Source organism: Microcaecilia unicolor, chromosome 3 (genome assembly GCF_901765095.1).
Source record: "Microcaecilia unicolor chromosome 3, aMicUni1.1, whole genome shotgun sequence".
In the NCBI taxonomy this organism is placed as follows: Eukaryota; Metazoa; Chordata; class Amphibia; order Gymnophiona; family Siphonopidae; genus Microcaecilia; species Microcaecilia unicolor.
Window position 1 is genome coordinate 142,835,756 of NC_044033.1, and position 25,297 is coordinate 142,861,052.

Here is a 25,297-nt window from a genome sequence, read left to right on the forward strand (position 1 = left end):
TTCTCCAAAATTTGGCTCCCTGCGTTGTGCCATTTTTCCACGTGTTGGAAAAGAAGTGCCTTATATAGACGACCTTGCGTGAGGGACGTCGTTTCATGCACAGCTCCATATATGGATGACCATTCCATATATGGCCCCTATCAGCACGTGGACGCCCTCGTAAGCATAGACGTCTTTGACGTGCACATGCCTGCAGGAGTGTGAAACGTGCCTTCTATAGATGAGTATGACGCACCCCACCCGACCCTTTTCACATATACACAATATACATTTACTGCATGTTCAGTAGGTGTACAGTGCATGCAGATCCGCACATTTAGATGGGCACATATGATGAATGTATGGGTGGAGCAGCATGATATGTCTGTAGTTGACACATATATGCGTTCGTCATATATTTCCGTACCTGGATGGCCTGAACAACATGTACTGTACTTGCGATACACCTATGTACATTATTTTACACACCACGTGATTTGGTCGTTTGCACCTGCAATAGTCGACCGTGTTAGGGCGCCCAATTTAGTCACGCTTATGCGCTCGTCATTTGATTGTTTTCTTACAGGGATAATCGATTGTCGAAAAACGCCCACACTATTTTTCCATTATACAGGTCTATTTTTGGACGTTATCGTAAGAACGCCCTAATTCGTACTTGGACGATCTTTCCATTTTGCCCCTCTATGGGACATATTTTCAAAGCACTTTGGGAGGCTAAGTTCCATAGGTTTCTATGGAACTTTGGGAGGCTAAGTGCTTTGAAAATGAGCCTCTATATCAACTGGTTCACCGTTAATCCACATGTCTATCTACGCCTTCAAAGAAATAAAGCAAATTGGTGAGGCATGACTTCCCTTGGCTGAACTCATGCTGACTGTCCCATTAAACCATATTTGTGTATCAGGCTCATTTTCAAAAGAGAAGGACGCCCATCTTTCGACACAAATTGGAAGATGGGCGTCCTTCTCTCAGGGTCATCCAAATCGGTATAATCGAAAGCCGATTTTGGACGTCCCCAACTGCTTTCTGTCGCAGGGACGGCCAAAGTTCGAGGGGGCGTATCGGAAGCGTAGCGAGGCGGGACTTGGGCGTGCCTAACACATGGATGTCCTTGACCCATAATGGAAAAAAAGGGCGTCCCTGACGAGCACTTGGACGACTTTACCTGGTCCTGTTTTTCTTACGACCAAGGCACAAAAAGGTGCCCAAACTGACCAGATGACCACTGGAGAGAATCAGGGATGATCTCCCCTTACTCCCCCAGTGGTCACTAACCCCCTCCCACCCTCAAAAAATATCTTTAAAAATATTTTTTGCCAGCCTCAGATGTCATACTCAGTTCCATCACAGCAATATGCAGGTCCCTGGAGCAGTTTTAGTGGGTGCAGTGCACTTCAGGCAGGCGGACCCAGGCCCATCCCCCTCCCTACCTGTTACGTTTGTGGAGGAAACAGCGAGCCCTCCAAAACCCACATCTAAGTGCCCCCTTCACCCATAAGGGCTATGGTAGTGGTGTACAGTTGTGGGTAGTGGGTTTTAGGGGGGGGGGGTTGGGGGGCTCAGCAGACAAGGTAAAGGAGCTATGTTCCTGGGAGCATTTTATGAAGTCCACTGCAGTGCCCCCTAAGGTGCCTGGTTGGTGTCCTGGCATGTGAGGGGGACCAGTGCACTACAAATGCTGGCTCCTCCCAAGACCAAAGGGCTTGCATTTGGTCATTTCTGAGATGGGCGTCCTTGGTTTCCATTATCGACGAAAATCAGAAATGACCAAGTCTAGGGATGACCATCTCTAAGGACAACCAAAATTTCAAGATTTGGGCGTCCCCGACCGTATTATCGAAATGAAAGATGGACGTCCATCTTGTTTCGATAATACTGGTTTCCCCGCCCCTCCATCCGATGTTTTGCGAGGACGTCCTCAACAAAACTTGGACGTCCCTTTTGATTATGCCCCTACACGTGTTCCACAATTTTATTCTTTATAATAGTTTCCATTATTTTGCCCAGCACTGAAGTCAGGCATACTAGTGTGTAATTTCCCAGATCACCCCGGAACACTTTGTTTAAAAAAAAAATCAGCATTACACTGACCACCCTTAAGGTACTACGGATAATTTTAACCACAGGTTACAGATCATTAACAGATCAGCAGTTTCATGTATGAGTTCTTTTAGTACCCTGGGGTGTATGCCATCTGGTCCAGGTGATTTATCACTCTAACTTTTCGATTTGGCTCAGTTCGTCTTCCAGGTTCACTGAAATTTCTTTCAGTACCTCCACATTGCACCCTTGAAAACCATTTCAGGTGTAGGTAGATTTCTTACATCTTCTTCCATAAAGACCGATGCAAAGAATTTATTTGATCTCTCTGATATGGCCTTGTCCTCCATGAGTGCCCCTTTTGCTCCTTCATGATTTAATGGTCCCATGGATTCCCTCATAGGCTTTCTACTTCTGATGTACCTGAAAAAGGTGTGCTACTATGAGTTTTTGTCTGCATGGCAAGTTTTTATTCCTATTCTTTTTTAGCCTTCTTTATTAGTGCTTTGCATCTAGTTTGACACTGCTTATATTGCTTCTTATTTTCTTCATTAATATTGGAATGGATTGAGGAAGCCTAACGTTGAAGCATTAAGAGCCTAGGTTCCAACAGAGCTATGGATAAAGGACTTCTATCTGTATGTAAGGGGGCACCTGGATTTGAACCACAGACCTCTTGAGCTGCAGACAAATGCTCTACCAGTGAGCTATGGTATATAAGGATTTGCTAGTGTGGTGAGTACGACTGATTGTGCCACCCCTCACCACACAAATATCCTAACAGAAAAGCAGAATGGAAATGGAACCTTGGTGGAAAGGAAAACCTGAACAGGAATCCCACAACCCTGGGGTTCCTGAAGAGAAGCTGACAGTCTGAGGGAGGAAATGGAGGTCAGCTGACTGGAGAATAATTCCAGAGGAGCTCAGAGCAGAAAGGTTGAAGCAGCACCTCTTTGGCATGTGTAGACAGGACAAAGGAAAAAGTATCTGGTGTTTGTTTAGCCTGGATATTAGGAGGCTATCATGATGAAGCTGCTCTGCAGACTGAAGGTCTGAAATCAGAGATTCTGAAGAAAGCAAACTAATAATTGCTAGATTTTCCTTGCAGCCCTGCAGTGGTGTACCTAGGTTGGCTGCCACTAACCCCCCCCCCCCCCCAAGAGCATCATCCTACCACCTGGGGGTGCACGGAGCAGTCATGCAGCTGTTTGCTCCGCTCAGCCCCTGCCCCGGAACAGGGTGTAACATGAGAGGGAGCAGGGAACAGGTGGAGCCGACAGTTGTACAACTGCTCCATGCACCCCTTGCTGCCTGCACCCAGGGCAGACTGCCCCCACCACCCCATCCTTGGTATGCTACTGCAGCCCTGGTTAGAAGTTATGGGCCTCACAGCCAGAGCTAATTGACTCAGCTGTGTGCAATGAGTCTGGAGAAACTGTTGGACTTGTGTGAGACTGGTGCTGCATTTTAACTGAAAGCTTATGTTTGCTACCTGCATTCCTGAACAGAAAATCCCTGAGTGGATAGAAGTTTGTTTTCTCATTGGAATTGTGATGGTATTTAAAGATTTGTTTAATTGAGGGGTTTACTTTGGGAATTCTTGGGACTGTGTATAAATGCCTCAACAGCCAAAACAGTCTGCGCGTGGAAGCTGGGATGGTTTGAGAAGTTATCCAATGCCTGATAATGTGACAAAAGAAAGATGTCCAAGTAAGTGTTGCCCTGAAATGTAAGGCTGCATATTTTGTTTGTGTTTATTTTGATCCTGAATAAAGTTAATGCTGGGGAAAAGGAATGTGGTAGTTTGTTTAGTACTCAAACATAGTGCTCTGAAAGCAATATCCAAAAGGTGGACTGGAGTGAGACCTTAAGTGGACTGAACTGTGGAAAGAATTTAACTAGTTGTTCATGGGGAACATGAACCCCAGTGCCATGCTCTTCACTACCCCATGACACTATACAATTTTACATAGGATGAGAAGATTGGAATTGAGACATCCAGTTGGAAAAACATAGAACTCTTCTAAAATACCTGTAGGAGTGTGCATCTATTTGCCAGCATGTGCAACAGAATCAGCCATTTTAGAAACGTTCACATGGATAAAATGAACTGCACGATTCTGACATCTTCCATGGGGAAGCTCTGGCACTTCTGCATGGAATTGGTGGTTTCACAACTTCCACGTTTAAGCTACCCCACTTTACAATGGTGATAAGTGCTGCCTATTTAGTAGTGAAGTTTTATTTTGATGGCAAAAAATAAAAATTGGAGAATTAAGGAGAATCCCTTAATCTCTCATGTAAAGCGCTGGCCAAAACAAGCACTTTTTAAAAACCTGTATGCAGAGCTGCCAAGTTACAAGAGGAACAGAAGAGGCTCCTTTTGAAAAACACAGAACAACCAACAACAAAAAAAGCATTAAACACCATTGAAAAAAATGATAGACCACAAAAAAGCACATTTAGCAGATCGTGTTGTATTTGCTACACTGGTGTTTCCTAGTTTTGGCAAATACTGAATTATCTGATATTGTTTCATTTAATGGTGTTTATTAAATGTTTTGCTGTACTTTGATAACTGTACAAGTTGATAGACTGATTTGTCCCTAAGAGTCCTGAGGCAGGTGCCTTCTGCGCTGAAACGCAGGACTGCGTCAAATCATATTTAGGGTTTTTGTATAGCGTTGAATTATTAATAAATATACCAAGGTTGTAACCTCGGTGGTCACCCCCCCCCCTTTGTTTTGTGTGTGTGTGTGGGGGAAGTATTTTTGTTGTTGTTTGTTGTTTGAGCTGCCAAGTCACTCCATTCCAGGAGGGAGTCCTTTTGGCCACTCCTGGTTTTAAAATTCAATCCAATTCATGACTTACAGACTGCACTAGTCCCAACAAGAGGTTCAAGGTACTTAACATCGTAAGAACTCATGAACAGCATGAGGAATAACAATCAATCAATGAAACATACAGTAGAATGAGGAATGAGATCAGGCATGACTGAATATCTTTAAACATCAATTCAAATTTAAAATTTCTCAAACAAAAATGTTTTTCAATTTCCAATATAGTTGCATATAATCTGATTCCAAACGAATATGAACAGGATGTTTGTTCCAGATAGCAACTGCTTGGAAAGAATAAAGCGAGTTGATTTGAATGCAGATGAAATATCATACTGGATTAAGAGTATCTGCCTACCCTTATGCAAATATTCTCTAAGAACGGTGGTTAAGGTTATCAGTAGAGATTCAGTACTATGTTGAGGTCTAAAACTGAATTGTGAAGAGAGGAAACAAGAACATTTATCAATATAACTAGACAATTGTTTAATAACAAATGTTGCTAATAATTTGGTGAGTAAAGTTATCCCTGCAATTGGTCTAAAGCTGGATGTAAGGGATAGATCTAAGCCCTGGAATGTAGGTATGGGAGTAAGCACTATCCAGCTCATCTCTGAAGGAAGCTTGCCTACAATTGAGGGACTATTACCTGTAAATGCTTTTTTGTTAAAAAATTATCATGAATCTGTTTGATTTTATCACGAAAGAAGTCTGCCAACTCCTGAGCCATAGGTTAAGTGCTTTTTTTGTAGGAAAAATGGTATCGGTACTCATACAAGGCCAACCTTAAGGTCAGGGTCACTATCAATAACTCCAACCCTACAGTAGCCACACCCCCACAGAAGTCACACCCATTTTACCAGCCATGGAGCATATAAATTAGCCTGACTAAGTTAAAGGAGGGCGCTATAACTTGGCTGCGCCCTTCCAGAAAAAGAAGTGCTTCTGAGAATTAGCAATGGAATGTGGGGCAGGTAAGGAGGTTTTAGGTGTGGGGGAAGGTGATTTGACGAAGTAGGAGTAGAGAAATTTGAGTGGGAAAGGAGCTGAAGAGAGGAGAGTCTTGTGAAATTTTCTATTTAAATTAAGTATTACAATTGTGAATTTACTTACTGTTTTTGATAGTTTCAGTGAAGTTTTGGTGCTGTTTTCACAGTGTCATTGAGCTTGCTGAGTTACTGATAGAATACCTAGGAGGGGATGATGAGAAGCAGTTTGTTGGTGGAGTGAAAGTTAGTTCTTGCTTATGTTGGTGCTTTGTATTGGTGGATTGAAAGGCTAGGAATGGCTTCTAAAAAATTATCTAAAAAAAAATCAGAGATGCTTTCCGAGCAAAATAAGCCTCCAAGTAAGAGGGTTATTAAAAGACCTGAGAGGTTTTTGGATAAGGAGCGTTTAATTATGTCTGGTAATTAACAGGTGGAAGAAGGAAGTAAAACTAGATAAAGGACTTGTAAAAGAAAACATATTAATGATAGTGCTGAGAATACTGATGTGAATTTGCTCAGGGAAAGACTTTCAGAATCATTCTCTGAGGAGATAGAAGGTGGTCAAACTTTGCAACAGTCAGCTGTTTCCTCAGTATCTGGAGCTGAGGGAGTGGAAGATTTGCAACATATGCATGAAGCAGTTGAACACTCAAGTTCTGCTGTGCCAGGTCAATGTAATGTACTGGAAAATGAGATTGGGTGTGGAAATGTGAATGTAAGGCAAAAGAAAGTGAAAAGTATTGCTAAATTAAAGAAAATAATAAGGGACAAATAAGTACATAAGTACATAAGTAGTGCCATACTGGGAAAGACCAAAGGTCCATCTAGCCCAGCATCCTGTCACCGACAGTGGCCAATCCAGGTCAAGGGCACCTGGCACGCTCCCCAAACGTAAAAACATTCCAGACAAGTTATACCTAAAAATGCGGAATTTTTCCAAGTCCATTTAATAGCGGTCTATGGACTTGTCCTTTAGGAATCTATCTAACCCCTTTTTAAACTCCGTCAAGCTAACCGCCCGTACCACGTTCTCCGGCAACGAATTCCAGAGTCTAATTACACGTTGGGTGAAGAAAAACTTTCTCCGATTCGTTTTAAATTTACCACACTGTAGCTTCAACTCATGCCCTCTAGTCCTAGTATTTTTGGATAGCGTGAACAGTCGCTTCACATCCACCCGATCCATTCCACTCATTATTTTATACACTTCTATCATATCTCCCCTCAGCCGTCTCTTCTCCAAGCTGAAAAGCCCTAGCCTTCTCAGCCTCTCTTCATAGGAAAGTCGTCCCATCCCCACTATCATTTTCGTCGCCCTTCGCTGTACCTTTTCCAATTCTACTATATCTTTTTTGAGATACGGAGACCAGTACTGAACACAATACTCCAGGTGCGGTCGCACCATGGAGCGATACAATGGCACATTTGAGTTTTTAAAAGAGTTAAAGAATTTAGTGAAGAGACCTGATAAAGAAAAGAGTAAACGTCATTTGGGAGCAAGCTGTTTGAGAAGTGATATTGAGCAAGTTTGGGAGTCTTCTGAAAGTTTTGATTCATCAGTCACCATCTTTGAGTTTAGACTCTGAGGTTAACCAGGGTCTTGGGAGGTATCAGAATGTGTATGTAAGAAGGGAACCTTATAATAAAAATACTACTGTGATTGCTGAAGGAAGGCACAGTTTGTGTGCTATTAGTGATTTGGATTGTCAAGTGAGTCAAAAAATGAAAAGAAAAATATTGAAGGAAAAATATCCTATATATAATAATTTGCGCCTCCAACATTCCATCGCTGCCTGGCTGCCTGGGTTCGTAACATCTCATGACGTCAGCCAGCCTCCAGCATTCCATTCCCCCTCACTGCCCCATCCTCACATCAAAACGTAATGATGTCAGAGGGCAGAACAGTGAGAGGGAAGGGAACGCTGGAGGTGAGCTGATGTCAGGATGCTACCAACGGAAGGGAAGCCAGCCAGGCCAGCCAGAAGAGGTACAAAGGAAGAGAGAATTGCGGCACATCGAGGGCAGGGCAGAATCGATGGACATGGATGGGATGGAATGGGAGGAGAGGACAGGACAGAAGAGAATCGCGGGACATGGATGGGAGGGCAGGGAATAGGAGAATCTCTGGACATGGAGGGGAGGGAATAAGATGGGAAGAATCGCTGGACATGGAGGGGAGGGCAGGGGAGAGACAAAAAAAATCGTTTACAAGAGAGCCTTTCTAGGGCCCGTTTCATTGTTGAGGAAACGGGCTGGGTTCCATTAGTACTGACATATTTTATTAGCTAGAGACCAGGATGTGAGTGTTAAGAAAAGTAATGATGAAAATAAAGAAGATAGCAAGAAAAAGAAAGCCAAAGTATCAAGGAATATTACAAATTGGCTTTTGGCTTTTCTTATTTTGGGTACAGTTATTGGTGAGACCAGGCCTGATCTTTATTCTGGATTGTTGAAGTATTCAGATTTAATATTAAGGGCTCACAGGACTTATGGGGGGTTGGGCTTGGATAAACTATGATGAACAATTTAGGAAAAGTTTAGCAAAAAAAAGAGGCTTGATGCTTAGGGTTATAGGGACATTGATATATAGTTGGCAGAGATGACTCCTGTTCGTGCAGGGTTATTTCAAATGTGCTCTGGGCAAACAGTAAACTTCTTGAATAAACAACCTTTTAGTAATAATTGGGCCACGATGTCTGCTGTGAGTAGTGCATTTTCTCAGCCTATAAGGTTAAATTGTAGTTCAGGATCTGGTACCACTGCTCTTGTGAAAGTTGGAGGGCAACCAAATTTTTGCTTTCATTTTAATTCAGGTTGCTATGAAAGGTCCATGGATGTAGTTTATGTGGTAATAATCATCCTGCTTTCAAATGTTCTACTGGGGGAGGAGGTGTTAGAGAGATTTGTTTTTTCGTCCCTCAGGTAAATTTGTTGGTGCAGGTACAGTGCAAAGCCCCGTCTTCAATTAATATTGAGGCTGTAAAAGTTTGGTGTTCAGCTTATCCGGATAGAAAGGTTGCAAATTTCTTGGTTGCGGGTTTTTTATTTGAATTTTGGATACCTTATGACAGGCCTCCATTAGAGCAAGGAATGCTTTTTCAGTTTCATTAATGAAGGAAGTGGTTTCAGTTAAGTTACAAAAAGAAATCGATCTTGGTAGAATTGCGGGTCCGTTTCTCCGTTAGGTATCATCCCAAAGAAAGAGAAAGGAAAATTTAGATTTTTTAAAAAATTATTTATTTATAATTTTTAAAGTTACAATTCAAGCAAACATGCTTGTACAGAAAGTAGTTAAATACAGATCCATTTAAGGAAAATATAATAGCATAGCAGGGGAGTAAATACAGAACAAACGGAATCATTCCCCTATTTATACTTAAACCACTAAAGTCCACAAATACGATTCAAGATTTACAGATTTGGAGATTTAAAGCTCAATTAACATCATAATTAAAGGAAAAACAAAGCGAAAAAAATGTGAAGCGTCAAGAAATTTTACTTTTCAGGACGCTTGAGTTGCTCTTTCAATTCTCTTGGATGACAAAAAATCAGTGAGATGCTTAGGTTCAAAAAATATATACTTAGTGGATTGTAGTCTAACTATGCATTTGCATGGGTAATGCAAAAAGAAAGAAGCACCCAACTGTTGTACTCCAGGTCTACTTAAAAGAAATTGACATCTTCTTTTTTGGATCTCTCTTGTCACGTCTGGAAATATTCTTATTTTTAACCCGTGAAAGTCTTTGTTTCTATTTTTAAAGAAAAGTCGCATTATCCATCCTTTGTCAGGTGCCAACACCACCGTGGCAATCAGAGTAGAAGGAAAAACGTTTTCAGAATCTAGTAATGCTGTCACATCTAAAGGGGATTCTGAGGATTCATGTTCGCCTGATGTTTGCACCGGCAAGTAATATACTTGTAGAAACAGAGGAACTGCATCATCAGGAACTTGAAGTATATCTTTCATATATTTTAATAGCATTTCTTTAGGAGACATTGTTTTAATCCTTGGAAAATTAATAAACCTGAGGTTATTACTTCTCTGATTGTTTTCTAACACTTCAATTTTCCTGCACAAGTTCGTCAAATCTTTAACCGTTGTTGCTTGAATATCTTGAACTTGTTTTTCTTTTTGATCAAAATTCTGTATTTTCTCATCTAATAACTTTACATCATTCTTTATTTTTATCGTGTCTTCAGTTACAGTTTGAACTTTTAACTCTAGTTGATTTATTTGGGGGCATAAAGCCTTTCCAAAAGAAGCAATCAAGGCCCACAATGATTCAAGAGTTACTTCAGATGGTGTTTCTAATGAAGCAAACATTTGCATAGGTAAACTTGATTTTAAAGGAGTACTTATCTCACTTCCCGTAGCCAAGAGTTGCCCCGTCAGTATAGTTGTTTGTTTCGCAGCGGCTCCAGCTTCCACGATTGTGGGTCTCTCCGAGCTCACCCCAAGCTGTTCCGGTGTCTCGAGTCTAACCGACTTTTCCGTGGTAGACGCCATCAAAGGAGTGCTCGCACGCTGTGGCTGCGGGGGTGACGTCCTCTGGTCCGGACTTAAAGTTGTCTCAAGCACCGGCGCTGGTTCAAGGCCTCCAACTGCTCTGACTGACGCCAACGTGCCACTCACAGACCTATTTCCTTGCTGGTTCTGAACGAATAGGTCCATAGGTCCGGTCACCGGGACTACTTGTCGGCCTGGAGACACCGTGCTGGCCGATTTGCCCCTTCACTTAGGCATTGCAAAGGGCTAGGACTAACTCGCTAAGAGCACTGCTTTCACATGTTCGCTCTAAGCGGCCATCTTGAATCCGATTTGTCCTTCAGGAAAATTTAGATTAATACACAATCTGAAGGAATAAGTGTGAACAGTTTTATAAACCCAGCATCATGTTTGGTTCAGTATGCATCTTTTGATTCAGTTGTAGCTCTATTAAGATCTTGTGATGTGGGTTATTGAATGGCAAAAGCTGATATTGAATCTGCTTTTAGATTATTGCCTATTTACCCTGAATCTTTCCATTTGCTGGGTTTTCAATTTATGGGGAAGTATTATGTGGATAAATGTTTGCCTATGGGATGTTCAGTGGCATGTGCATATTTTGAAGCTTTTGTGTCATTTTTTTCATTGGGTAGTGGTGGAAGCACTGCAAATAGATTTGACTATTCATTATGTAGATGACTTTTTGTTCGTCGGTCCAAGGAATTCTTCTTTGTGTCAAGATATGGTGGGTACATTTGAACATCTGGCAAAACGTTTTGGTATTCCTTTAGCAACAGAAAACTCTGAGGGACCTTGTACCAGATTGAAATTTCTGGGTATTGAAATTGATTCTTTGAAGATGGAGTTTCAGTTACTGGAAGAAAAAGTTGACTAAACTGAAAGATTTAGTGGAGATAACTGTACGTGCAAAAAAGATTACATTAAATGAATTGCAGAGTTTAGTAGGTCATTTGAATTTTGCTTGCGGGGTTATACCCATGGGGAGGATATTTACTAGAAGACTGGGGTTACTGACTAAAGGTATCAAGAGAAAACATCATTTTATTCGTTTGAATCGTGCGGTAAGGGAAGATTTAGATATATGGAAATTATTTTTGAGAGAATTCAATGTTACCTGTATTTGTCAATTTCCAGTAGTATCTAATGTTGATTTAGATTTGTTTACTGATCCATCAAGCAGGGTGGGTTTTGGAATATACTTCAAAGGAGCCTGGAGCGCTGGTAGTTGGCCTCTTGTCTGAGTACAGAGGGGATGGTGTAAAGCATTTCCTTTTTAGAGTTATTTCCAGTGTCAGTGGCGTTCCTAGGGGTGCTGACACCCGGGGCAGATCGCCGATGCGCCCCGCCCCCCCCCCCCGTGCAGCGCGACCTCCCCCCGACGAAAGGACACCCCCCCATCCCGGCGAAAGAACCCCCTCCCCCCCGGGTGCATGCAGCTTGGGGGGGGGGGGGGGTGCCGCACACCGGTCAGCGTCATTCGTTTCCATGCTCCCTCTGCCCCGGAACAGGTTACTTCCTGTTCCGGGGCAGATGGAGCATGGAAATGAACGACGCTGACCGGCGCGCGGCACCCCCCCAGCGGCGTGCACCCAGGGCGGACCGCCCCCACCGCCCCCCCTTGGTACGCCACTGTCCAGCGTTATATGTCTGGGGTTCTCAATTGCTGAATAGACGGGTGATGATACATTCCAACAATAGTACAGTAGTGGATTGTATTAATAAACAGACTGCACATTCTGCTCTTTTGGTGGAATGTATTAACATTTTAGTGTTACAGTATCTGAAATTAAATGTATCATTAGCTGCTAAGCATGTGCCTGGAGTTTCTAATAGCATAGCAGATTCTTTATCTCGGTTTCAGTTGGTACGATTTTGTGCTTTAGCTCCTGGCGCAGAAGAGTATCCGACAGTAATTCCACCAGACATTTGGGAAGTGATTCCAGCTCAACTGACAAATTCATAAACTCCTTGTCAAGGAATACTTGGATTTATTATGAATCAGGATGGAAACGTTTTGTGAATGTTTTAGGTGCACAAAAAATAGTTCCATGGAGGCCATTGAATTTGGATTTAGTGCTGAAATTTATAGCCAGGGCATGGGAATTAAAACTTTCGAAAAGTGTTTTGAAGGCTTCAATAGCCAGTATTAGTTTTGTGTCTAAATTATTTGGTTTTCCTGATCCATCGAAAGTTTTTATAATGCATAAAATGATTCAAGGTTTTGTTAAAAGTGATAATAATACACCTAGTAGGTTGCTTAGACAACCTAGTTCTCCTGAATTGCTAGTAAAGTCGTTTACTACACTTTCATTGGTTCGTAATTCTTCTTATGAAGTGGTGTTGTTTAAAGCTGCCTACTCTGACATTCTTTGGTGCATTACGAATTAGTGAGTTGGTGGCTTCTTCTAAGTTTAGCTGATGGGCAGTATGGTTTGTTATACCAGGATGTGGTATTAGAAAGGAAATATGTACATATTTGTATTCGTTGTTCAAAGACTGATCAAGCGGGTGTAGGAACCTGGTTACATTTAAGAAGAGTTAAGAATTTGCTTATTTGCCCAGTTCATTGTGCTTTCATGTTCTTGTCCATATGTAATTAATTAGGATTATATTGGTTGTGTCATAAAGACAGGTCCCCCCTTGCACGGTTTCAATTCAGTGCAATTTTAACCCGTAGTTTGGAAAATTTGGGTGAGAATGTAAAAAAACCATGGGACACATTTATTTAGAATAGAGGTGGCATCTTATGCTACTTCTCAAGGTCTTTCTGTTGACACAATTAAGAGAATTGGGAGATAGCATTCATCTGCTTTTAAGACTTATATTCATTAAAGTGGATTTATTTGATTTTCTTCTTTTCCAGTGCCTACCCCATCGAGTATCCGGGAATTTACTGCATGGATGTGCGGACAGTCTTATGTGTTTTGGGCAAGAAAAAAAGAGTAGCCAAATCAAATTGGGGTTTGCATATGGGACTGACAGTTTATAACATTCGATTGTTATGGATGGGGATTAGAGGTACGAGATGGGCTCAGCTGTTACCTTTATTATTTATTTGTAGCATTTGTATCCCACATTTTCACATCTATTTGCAGGCTCAATGTGGCTTACATTTGCCATTTCCGGGTAATAGAATTACAAATTGTATAGCATTAAGGTGCATGTATACATGGTAACATACATGGAACATAATATATATGGTGCAGATCATGGTATGTGTATATATCATGTGCATACATACATGGTAGAGAAGAGTCCATTATGGCATTGCATGAAGGTTCCTGAGTAATAAATTGGATTATAACCTACGTTAGGTCATCGACTTTAGAGAGACCCTATTTGACATAAGGTTTACAGTGGTAGTGCTTGTCATGTGATAAGATTTCGGTTTTATGTAGATCATGTATAGTGTTGTTGTTTAGTATTTAAGATGGATGTTTATGATATGCCTTCTTGAAAAGATCTGTTTTCATTAGCCTTCGGAAGATGGTTAGGTCCTGTGTTGTTTTTATGATCTTCGGTAGTGCGTTCCATAGCTGCGTGCAGATGTATGAAAAGCTGGTCGCGTATGTGGATTTATATTTTAGCCCTTTACAGTTACGATAGTAGAGATTGAGGAATGTGCATGATGATCTTTTTGCGTTCCTAATAGGCAAGTCTATAAGGTCTGACATATAGGTTGGGGCTTCTCCGTAAATGATTTTGTGGACCAGGGTGCAAACTTTGAACACAATTCGTTCTTTTACTGGGAGCCAGTGTAGTTTTTCTCTTAGGGGTTTGGCGCTTTCGTATTTTGTTTTCCCTAATATGAGTCTGGCTGCTGTGTTTTGAGCGGTTTGAAGCTTCTTAATGATTTGTTCTTTGCATCCGGCATAGATGGCATTGCAGTAGTCTAGATGGCTTAGCACCATTGATTGTACTAGGCTGCGGAATACGTCCCTCGGGAAGAAAGATTTGATTCTTTTAAGTTTCCAAATTGAGTAGAACATTTTCTTTGCTGTATTTTTCGCATGATCTTCGAGTGTGAGATTTCGGTCAATTGTGACTCCCAGAATTTTCAGGCTGTCTGAGACCAGAAGGATGTAGTCTGGGGTGTTTAAGGTATAGGGTTTGTTTGTGTTGTATTGTGAGGACAGGATGAGACATTGTGTTTTTTCTGCGTTTAGCTTCAGTTGGAATGCGTCCGCCCATGAGTTCATTGTTTGGAGGCTGTGTGTGATTTCATTTGTGATTTTGGTTATGTCTTGTTGAACGGGATGTATATCGTGACATCGTCAGCATATATATATGGGTTGAGTCCTTGGTCGGATAGTGATTTGGCTAAAGGTATCATCATTAAGTTGAAAAGGGTTGGTGAGAGCGGTGATCCTTGTGGTACTCCGCATTCAGGTTTCCATGGTGTTGATATTTTTGATTTGGAAGTTACTTGATAGGTTCTTGTTGTTAGGAAGCCTTTAAACCATCTTAGTACGTTTCCTCCAATCCCGAAGTAGTGTAGGATGTTCGAGAGTATTTGGTGGTTGACCATGTCAAACGCGCTGGACATATCGAATTGTAGGAGTAGCACATTGTTTCCAGTTGCAATTAGTTCTTTAAATTTGGTTATGAGAGTGGTTAGCACTGTTTCAGTGCTATGGTTGGATCGAAAAACCTGACTGTGATTCGTGTAGTATTGTGAATTTGTTTAGGTAATTGGGTAGTTGTTTAGTTACTTAATCAATGCTATGGTTTGCCAAAATTTATTTTTATTCATTTGTGGGGGAAATGATATTTGTTATATAAAAAGTGTAGAGCTTATTAGACAAATGAAAAGGGATATTATTTTCGATTTGATGCTACTTCCCAGATGTTTCTATTATTTGGTCTTCAAATATTCAGCGCAGAGTTTGGAAAGATGCTACGTCACATGAGGCAATTGAGAGGCTCAGGAAGTGGGTTAATGTGGAAATGTCAAAAATTGTGGTTTTATCAAAGGGTTTGGTTTTTTCGCATGATTTATTGTCAGCTGACTGTGCTGGTTTATATAGAGCTGAAGGTATACATTTGTCTGATATTGGTCAAGATATATTTTTGAGTAGCATTCAAGATCTTTTGGAAAGTTGTGGCAGACCTGGTTTGGCAGCAATTTAGTGGGGAAGTGGGAACATACATTGGCAGCTCTCGCTAGTGGTGGTAAGGCACGTGCGATACCACCGTGCTTTTAGATTAAAAGAAAGGGGCGGGGGGGGGGGGGGTTGAAAAATAATTTAAATTATTTGCAGTCTTGCATTACCACAGGCTGTGAAGAGATGAGTTATGTATTGAATGTATGGACTAGTATGAGACCGTCTGGTCCTATTCAGTTATTTATGTTCATTTATTCTTAAAAGTTTTATTTATAATAATAAAGCTGTGGCCAAGATTTGCCACCTAATAGTTATTGTCTGAGTTATTGTGATTCATTTATGCTTTGTGATTTATGTTCTGAATGAAATGACTGATATATTCCATTCACTACATTACAAACTAACAACTGCAAATAAAACAAAAAATTTACACCGCTACCACACTACTTTATCTTAAACTAAAAATAAAATACTTTTTTCTGCCTTTGTGGTCTGGCCACATACTTTTCAATTGTGTTGGTCCCAGTTTCTGGTTTCTACTTTCCTTGTCTTCTCTTAACTCTATTGCCTGGATTTCCTGTTTGTTTTTCATTTTTCTGTCCTCCTTTTCCTTTCAGTTTTCTTCAATTTTATTTTCTACCTTTGTTCACATTTAGTTCTTTCTTACTATCCAGTCTTCAATTTCCCTCTTTTTACTATGTCTACCTACAGCTTGCACCTCTCTCCTCCCCATTTCCTTCGAGCATTTCCCCCTCTTTTGACTGTGCCTACCTAAAGCTTGCCCCTCTCTCCCCTCCCCACTTCCATCCAGCATTGCCATTTCTCTCCTCCCCATACCAATCCAGCTTTTGCCCCCTCTTCCTCCACCTCACTTCCAACCAGCATGTCTCCCATTGAACCCTTTCATCATCCAGCATGTCTCCCCTTGACCCCTCTCCCTATCAAACACTTCACCTATTGTCCCCTCTCTTCCTATCCTACATCTTTCCATGCCCCCTCTGCCATTCAGCATCTCTCCCTTGACCCTTCTTACCCCTTCCAGCATTTCTCCCCTTGATCCTTCTCTCCCCATCTGGCATTTCTCCCCTTGCCCCTTCTCTCCCTATCCGGCATTTCTCCCGTTGCCCCCCTCTTCCCATCTCCGCCTGTCCCATTGGAATCTCCTCGATCCCTGCCCATCCCCGTAAGTAATTTCCTCCATCCCCGCCCGTCTCCTGTGCTAAAATAACCCAACTTGTGATAAAATAACTCAACTTAACAGTAGCCTATGTTGATAGCTTCCCCTCTCAGTGCTTATGAAGATTTCAGTGCTATCAACCACAGCCATTAATTTTTTTTGTGCCATTATAATTGCCATGACACAAGAAAAGGATAGGTAGGCTGGCCTGGCACTACACTTCCATGGGAACCCTGCAGAACTTGCATCCATCCCCACGGAATCCCCGCAGAACCTGTATCCATCCCTGCAGGTGTCCCGTGGACTTGCGAGGGGATCTCTGCAGGAGTCCCGTGGGATTCCCGCTAACCCCAGTCCTGTGCAGCTTTCTACTCTGCGTGTATGCATTTAAACTGGTGTAAAACCTGATAGGGAAAGATTTTCCCACACACGTGTATTCCCTTTGTAAAATGGAAACTACGGGCCCGATATTCAGCTGACGGAAATCAGCATTTTGCCAACTGCCACCGGCATTAAACCCCAAAATTAAATGCTAGGCCATGTCTGGGCACTGGCATTGAATTTCCGGGTTTCTGGAGTCAGCTAGCTCATAGCCAGTTAAACGTTATACTCAGCACTTAACCGACTATGGGTTACAGTATAGAGATAGGACTGACTTTTATGCGGTTAACCTGGCCAGTTAAGGGGCCCTTTTACTAAGCTGCATAGGCGCTTATGTGCACCCAATGCACGTCAATTTGGAATTACCACCCAGCTACCGCATGGCCCGGGCAGTAATTTCATTTTTTACACATGTCCACTATGTGCGATGGAAAATAATTTTTATTTTCTGGCGCATGGCGCTAACCGGGCAGTAAAAGGCATTCAACGTGTGTAGATTACCACCACCTGGTTAACGTGTGAGACTTTAGCAGTAAGGCAATGGCTGGTGGTAAGGTCTCAGACTCAAAATGGATGCGCTCCAATTTTCATTTTGCCACATGTCCACTTTCGGCCAAAATACAAAAAAAGACGTTTTTTACAGGTGCGCTGAAAAATGGATCTGCGCACGTCCAAAACACACTCTTATACTAGCGCAGGCCATTTTTCAGTGCACCTTAGTAAAATAACCTCTAACTGCTGAATATCGGCACTTAACCAGCCAAGTGCTGACTCTGTCCCCGGAACACCCTCAAAATAGGTGGTTTTTAGTTTGGCGCTGTTTATAGTTAAGTGCTGCTGAAAGTTAGCAGTTAGCCATGGACAGGCAATTTAACTAGCCAGGAGCCATTTCTGGCCAGTTAAATCACTTTGAATATCGACCCTACATGTGTCGATTTTTTTCTTGAAATATCTGTGCGGTGTGGATCTCCACGTATGAATCACTGCTTTCTGAAATCACAATTTACACATGTATGGAGACACAACTCCGCCCCCTTTCCACTCCAAGCCCACCCCTGAAATGTGTCTATATCCATTTTGCATAAAAGTACATGCCTTCTTGCCACTGCACCTAATCCCTGTAGTGGTAGTACACCTTTATTAGCTGATAGATTCAAAGTGCAAATCTGTATTTCAGTGTCCATAAATAACTCAAGAGCAGAATGGTAATTAATTACACATAGTTATCATTTAAATATATCCAACACGCATCATAATTATATTGAAATAGGTTGAACCTTATATCTTGTTAGGTGAAGAGTTAATTTGTGAGACAGAAGTCTATAAAATAGTGAGAAATGTGTTTCTACTTTGTCAAGGACAAAGGCACAAAACAGCATAATGGAGGACCCTGTGTCTGTCATGAGAAGAACTGTGTTCCGTCTCTTCTCACAACCTGAAAGGGAAGAGTTGCCCACAGAAACATCATTGTGAAAAAATACTATAGAACTAAACTCTATTCCTTTCTCCAAACAGAAAGAATAACAGACTTCTCCAGCAGACTGACAATAAAAGAAATTTTCACTGGCAATGATTTATTTTCAATGTATTTTAGATTAAAAGAGGCGGCATTCAAGATAGTCTGCAAAATCCTGAGTGGTGTAGAACGAGTAGAAGTGAATTGATTTTTTACTCATTCAAAAAGCACAAAGACTGGGGGACACTCAAGGAGGTTACATGGAAATACTTTTAAAACAAATAGGAAGAAATTTTTTTGCTCAATGAAGAGTAACACCGGTTAGCATATCTGGATTTTAAAAAAAGGTTTGGACAAGTTTCTGGTTAACATCTTCCGATAGTCCATCTATTCAGCAAATAAGCTTTCCGGCTGCTAATCAAAACCATTTAACCGGCCAGGAACAGCACCTGGTTAAATGGTACTTAACCGGCTATCTGCCAATATTCAGCAGGAGACAGCCAGCTGTCTCCAGTTGAATATCCCTTGGTTAGCGCTTAGCGGATAGCTGGTTATGTAGCGCGATGTAACTGGCTATATGCCGATTTTCAGCGCATTGCTGGTTAAGTTTGGCAGCTAAATTTGGCTGTGTCAACAGCAGGCCTATCTTTGGCCGCTATGAACTTAGCTAGCCAGCGTTGAATATCGACTTGGCTGGCTATGTTCTTAGCAGTCGAAAATAGACCAGATATTCAATGTTGAAAACCAGAAATGGCCTGGCATTGACTATCCGGCATCACCGCCAGCCGCAGGAGTTAGCCGGGCTAACTCCCGAGGTCTGAATATCAGCTTCTTTGACTTTATTTGTAATGCTATCTTTGCCATCCTACCTACACTTTGAACTATCATTTTAGAAATGTAAAATGGCCCTAAAAAAACATATTTTTTGACAAATCTTTTGGCATCCAATGATCTCTTCTATTGCTGAAACGAGGCCGCAGCATGAGGCATAACTCTGGAATAACAGACAAACACTTATTCCCTACCACTTTTCTACTAAAATGATAGTTTATCACATTTTAAACCACTTAGATGGTATGTTGATAGGCAGTATTTCAAGAAATAAAGAAACTTGGGGCCCGATATTTAGCCGGTGGTGATTAGCGTTTTGCTGACTGCTGTTGGCACTGCACTCCAAATTCAATACCAGGCCATTGAATTTCCAGATATAAGGAGCCAGAAAAAACATAGCTGGTTAAGTGCAATATTTGGCACTTAGCTGCCTATGAAGAACCATATAAAGATAGGACTGCATTTTATGCAGTTATTTTAACCGGTTAAGTACTGAAAAATTAGCACTTAACCGGCTAAGTGTCGACCTTGCTCCCAAACAGACCCAAATTAGCCGATTTAGGCTTTGGTGCTAACCAGACATTTTCAGCAGCACTATATTCTGGTTAAGTGCCACTGAAAGTGCCTGGTTAGCCCTCGACAGGCAATTTAAACAGCCAGGAGCCTCTCCAGGTTTTTAAATTGCTTTGAATATCAAGTCCTTGATAGTTTGTTAGCTGGGTTTTTTTTTTTTTAATACTCTTTCATATTAATGATCTTACCTGCCCCAGTGACTGCTTGTCCAAGCTTGCACTGCCAATATATATATGCTTCCTATCGACAACCCAAAAAGAAGCATGAAGTCGTCCCTCAGTATAAGCAGTCATATTCAGATACTGTACCTCCACACCTACAAGATTTAATGGGAAAGCACACATTTCAGGCAGAACTAAACATACAGTTTACCTCATTATTTCCTCCCCCTTCAGTACACATAGATCCAAGATACAGTGAACCGATACTGTAGTTGAAATAAGTAAACATAGTCAAAGGGCTTTAGAAAATTTGTAACACATTACATACATGTTCTAGATGTTAAGTTGCAATATAGCTTACATTTATATTAGCCCAGGGGTTCTCAAACCAGCCAGTCTGGTTCATTCTTCATGGAATTATCCCCACAAGGAATAATTCTATAAGGAGCTACTCTAGTTGTAAGTGGCAGAAGAACATGTAAAATGGTGGTATTACATTATATTAAAAAGATCTTATAACCTGCAGTTACCACTCAGGTTCAAAGTAGCTAACAATACGAGCATCGAAATAAAAATTATTATAAAATCAGCACAACAATTAAAAGACACCAACAAAAATGACATTAGATACCCTACGATCATTACAGGCCTAATCAGTGCATTTTTTTCTAGCAAAAAAGGTGCCAGTACTCAAAAGCTAGGACACCCTTCAGGGGTGGGGTGATCACTGAGGGACCCACCCCACAATAGCCAGGCCCCCTGCAACCAGTCACAGAATCTATGACAAGACAGAATTGGTGTGTAGAGCCTGAGCTCTTTCATTAAAATTTGGGGACCATGGGTCAATTTTAGCAGACAATGGAAAAGGTGCCGGTACTTAGTACCCCCTCTAAAAAAGCCCTGGGCCTAATACATACTTTCTAAATAAGAAAGTTTTCAATAGTTTTCTAAAGCAAAGATAATACGTAGTTCCTCTAATAGATAAAGGAAGAGCGTTCCAAATTAGTGCTGCCTGGTAAGGTAATGAATTGCCTAACAACTTAAGAGATTTGATGGATTTTGGTAATGGAAATCCAGCAGTAGTTTCTCTCTCATATTGCTTGAGGATAAATCTGACAACAGTTGGAAATGATCTGGCATATATGTAGATAATTCTGCATATAAAAACTTATAAGCAAAAACACAAACGTTAGCATATAACCTTGCTTCAACCAGGAGCCAATGTAATCTTTTTTTTTTGTTACATTTGTACCCTGTGCTTTCCCACTCATAGCAGGTTCAATGCAGCTTACATATTATATACAGGTACTTATTTGTACCTGGGGCAATGGAGGGTTAAGTGATTTGTCCAGAGTCACAAGGAGCTGCCTATGCCTGCAGTGGGAATTGAACCCAGTTCCCCACGACCAAAGTCCACCACACTAACCACTAGGCCACTCCTCCACTCACAATTGCATCAATAGGGGAGATATTAAATCGTGTTTAGATGCAGAACAAATCAATCTGGCTGCAGAATTTTGAACCAACTGAAGCTGAGGTTTCTGAGACTTGGTACAACCTAAGAAATGAGATTGCAGTAGTCTAATTGTGAAAGGACTAAGAATTGAACAATAAGTCTAAATATTTATAGTTCAAAAAACTTTCTAACTGCTCTCAATTTTTTCAGGAGTGTGAGTTCTTAATAATCTTATGCAGGTAAGTGGCCTCTTATAGAATACTAATTAGCAGAATACACTATTCCCCCTAATATTCAGTGCTATTTAACTAGCCAGGAACGGCTCCTGGCCAGTTAAATAGCATTTAACCAGTTATTCCGGGAATATTCAGTGGGAGATAGTTGTTTATCTCCCACTGAAAATTCCCGGTTACCACTTAGCAGATAACCAGCTCTATCGCACGATATAGCCAGCTATCCACGAATATTCAGCATGTTGCCGGCTAAGTTTGGTGGCCAAATTGGGCCGCCCAAATAGCAGGCCCATCTTTGGCCGGTTTCAACTTAACTGGCTAGCGCTGAATATTGACTTTGCCGGTTAAGTTGAAACTGGCCAAAAATAAACTGGATATTCAATATCTGGGCTTAACGCCGACCGCAGGAGTCAGTCCAGCTAACTCCTACAATCTGAATATTAGCCGCTATGATTTTATGCAGTGTACTTGGCCAGTGTGGATGAGTGTGGGTGGAGTTTTGGATAGAGCATGGGTGGAAGGGTCAAGTGCATGTGTAAGTTATAGAATTCTATCATAACATGTAGGCATGGGCCTTTACACCAGCTATAGCATGTTATGGGCCACATGTGCCTACTGTTTTAGGTACCTACTTTCTTTATAGAATTGGCTTAAAACAGGTGCCATAACTAGTAGGCACCCTGTTATAGAATTATCCTCACTGGGGATAATTTTATACAGGATTTTTCACATGTACACTCTGTTTTACACTGTAAAAACCCTCTAAGAAAGTTATCCCTCAGGGTAAAAGTACATGTGATAACAAGAAGGCACATATTTCTACATGTGTAGCATATTCAGAACAATTTGATCAGAGCTGGGTGAACTCATGAAGCACATGTGCAATTTAGAAAATATTAACACGTTTCTACTCTAACCACATACATTTCTACCTGTTCCGGAGCAGATGTAAATGTATGTGCTGTATTGTAACTATAATTTCAGAAACTTTCGTGCGGCTCGTTCATAAAGACACATAAGCATCTATATTATCTTTACAGAATAGCCTCTCAGCCTAGGCAACCTGTTATAAATTGTGCCTTTTATATTCACATTTATACATGTAGAGATTGATATTTAGTCTGTGGTGGTACATGGGTTGTAACCCACTCAGAGCTTCAGGCTGAGTTAACCCCCCCGATATTCAATGCCAGAACATGTCTGGCCTCCAGCATTGAATATTCATGTTACTGCAGCAACCCAGAAGATACTGGGCACTGGCCGATATTGAGACCACTGCCGGGTTAACTCAGCAGATATTTAGGACTGCCTTTTTGCTATCTTAACTTGATTCACTTAGGGGCCCTTTTACTAAGCTGCAGTAAAAAGGGTTCTGCTGCATGCAGAGGCCCTTTTTACAGTAGCTGTTAAAAAAGCTGAAAAAAAAGAAATAGCCATGCGGTAAGATTTCACTTGCGTGGCCATGTGAGGGGGGGAGCACTTAATGCAACCCACTGAGGTAGCGGTAAGGGCTCCCACATTAACCCAGAGGTAACCAGGTAGCATGCGGTGCTGCCCGATTACTGCCGGGTTAGTGCCTGTGGAAATATTTTAAAAATATTTCTGCTAGTACCAGAAATGCCATGCGCTGGGGGTGGAACTACCACCGGTGCCCGTGTTGGGACGGCACTAGCTTCAGATAGGCGCAGAGTAAGCCTGCAGTGGGCTTACCACCACTTAGTAAAAGGGCCCCTTAGCTAAATATCGCCGCTAACCAGCTAAGTACAGGCTCCGTCCAAACACCACCCCTAGCCTAGCCAGTTAGGGAATGGCCGGTTAAAGTCAATAATTGCTGGCCAGCTCAGGAGTCCCAGAACTCATCACTGGCTTTACTTGACACTGGGAAAAAGAGAACAGTGTGAAAAAACTCCACATAGTGTGGAGAAAAACAGACTGATCACAAAAAAAAAAAAAAGCCAAAACAAAACGATATACCATAAGCCAACACACATGTAGTTAATCCCAGTCTATACTTTTCACAAAATCACTGAAGTTTGTCAAAATAAGCAGTTCCAAAATTCACACTAAGCAGTCTTTTCAAACAGACTACTATCACTTATCTCAATGGTCCCTAAGTTTTAATGAAAGAGCTCAGGCTTTACACACCAATTCTGCCTTGTCTTAGATTCTGTGACCGGTTGCAAGGGGCCCTGGCTATTGTGGGGTGGGTCCCTCAATGATCACCCTACACCTGAAGGGTGGCCTGGCATTTGAGTACCGGCACCTTTTTCGCTAGAAAAAATGCACTGTATATAACAATAGTCCATCCTCGATAAAATAAGAACTTGGACTAGAAGACAAAAAGTAGAAGGATCAAAACATTTCCTAATATATCTTAGTTTCCTCAATACTAGAAAAGAACTTTTTATGAAAAAATTAACCTGTTTTTCCATAGTGAATAAACTATCTACCTGAACTCCTAATACTCAAACAGAGGCCTCTAAATGGTTATTACGACCATCAGTCATAAATGTTGGGTTAGTTAAGACCTCTGCTGGTGAACCTGCCCAAAGAAATTTAGTTTTACCTTTGTTTAATTTTAAACCAAGCCACAAGATACCACCGTATCTGCTTTGACCCAGGGGACAGAGACAGACACCTTAAAAGCCTGACTGCATCCTTCAAACAGAAAGGCTACAACCCCAAAATAATCTCCAAGAATATTGCCTCCTCCCTCAAAACACCCAGGGAGAATCTGCTACAGTACAAGGAGAAAAAACCCACAGACAGAATCCCCCTTGTAGTGACATACAATCCAGAGCTGGAAAAACTGAGGAAAATCACAAGAGATCTACAACCTATACTCCAGGAGGATGAATTACTGAAAGAGATATTCCCATCCCCACCAGTACTGGCCTTCCGACAGCCACCCAACTTAAAACACAAGCTAATCAGAAGTAAACTTCCATCACAGACTGAAAAGGAACAGAAGGGCACACTAGCTTATCAGCCATTGACTTACCTAATTGCCAACCCAAAACCTAGCTTCAAGCCCTATCTATCTGCTTAACACCTCAGTCATTACATAGTCACCCATTAACACCTGTTAACTGCTTAACACCTCAGTCACTATACAGTCACCTGTTACACCTCAGTCACCACCTATGGCCCCTGTCCATGTTCTCTTCCTTGCCCTGTCCCTTCCTAATCTTCTTTCCCCCCCACTCCCACTGTCTACCATTAGAACTACCCGCTGCCCTCCCACCCTGCCCGCCACCGCAATACCCTATTCACCTCCATCCCTCACCTCACCATCCCTCTTGTCCCCTTCCTACTTCCTAGCTCTCAACCTTCGGCACTTCCTTCCTGCCATTAACCCATCCCCTTTCCTCCTAAGTACACCCCGTCTTCGTCGCCTTCGTCACCCGACCTCCCCCACCCTCCTCCGCACTCTCTTGCTCCTCCTCCTGCTATCCGCGGGAGACATTAACCCTAATCCAGGTCCCCCTCACCTGTCCCCGTCCTATCCCTGCGAACGATCCCGGGATGTCTCCAATCTCGTCTCTATTCCC

The 25,297-nt window shown here is 41.7% G+C and overlaps 1 protein-coding gene across 2 annotated transcripts in view; it reads right to left on the bottom strand.

Moving 5' to 3' along the window:
* Positions 1-25,297, bottom strand: part of PLD5 (phospholipase D family member 5) — a 336,130-nt gene that overhangs the window by 104,368 nt on the left and 206,465 nt on the right. For both annotated transcript variants that reach the window (XM_030196423.1, XM_030196424.1), the window contains one exon: positions 20,085-20,212. In XM_030196423.1, the coding sequence (XP_030052283.1) occupies positions 20,085-20,212 (128 nt within the window). The remainder of the gene's footprint in view (positions 1-20,084; positions 20,213-25,297) is intronic.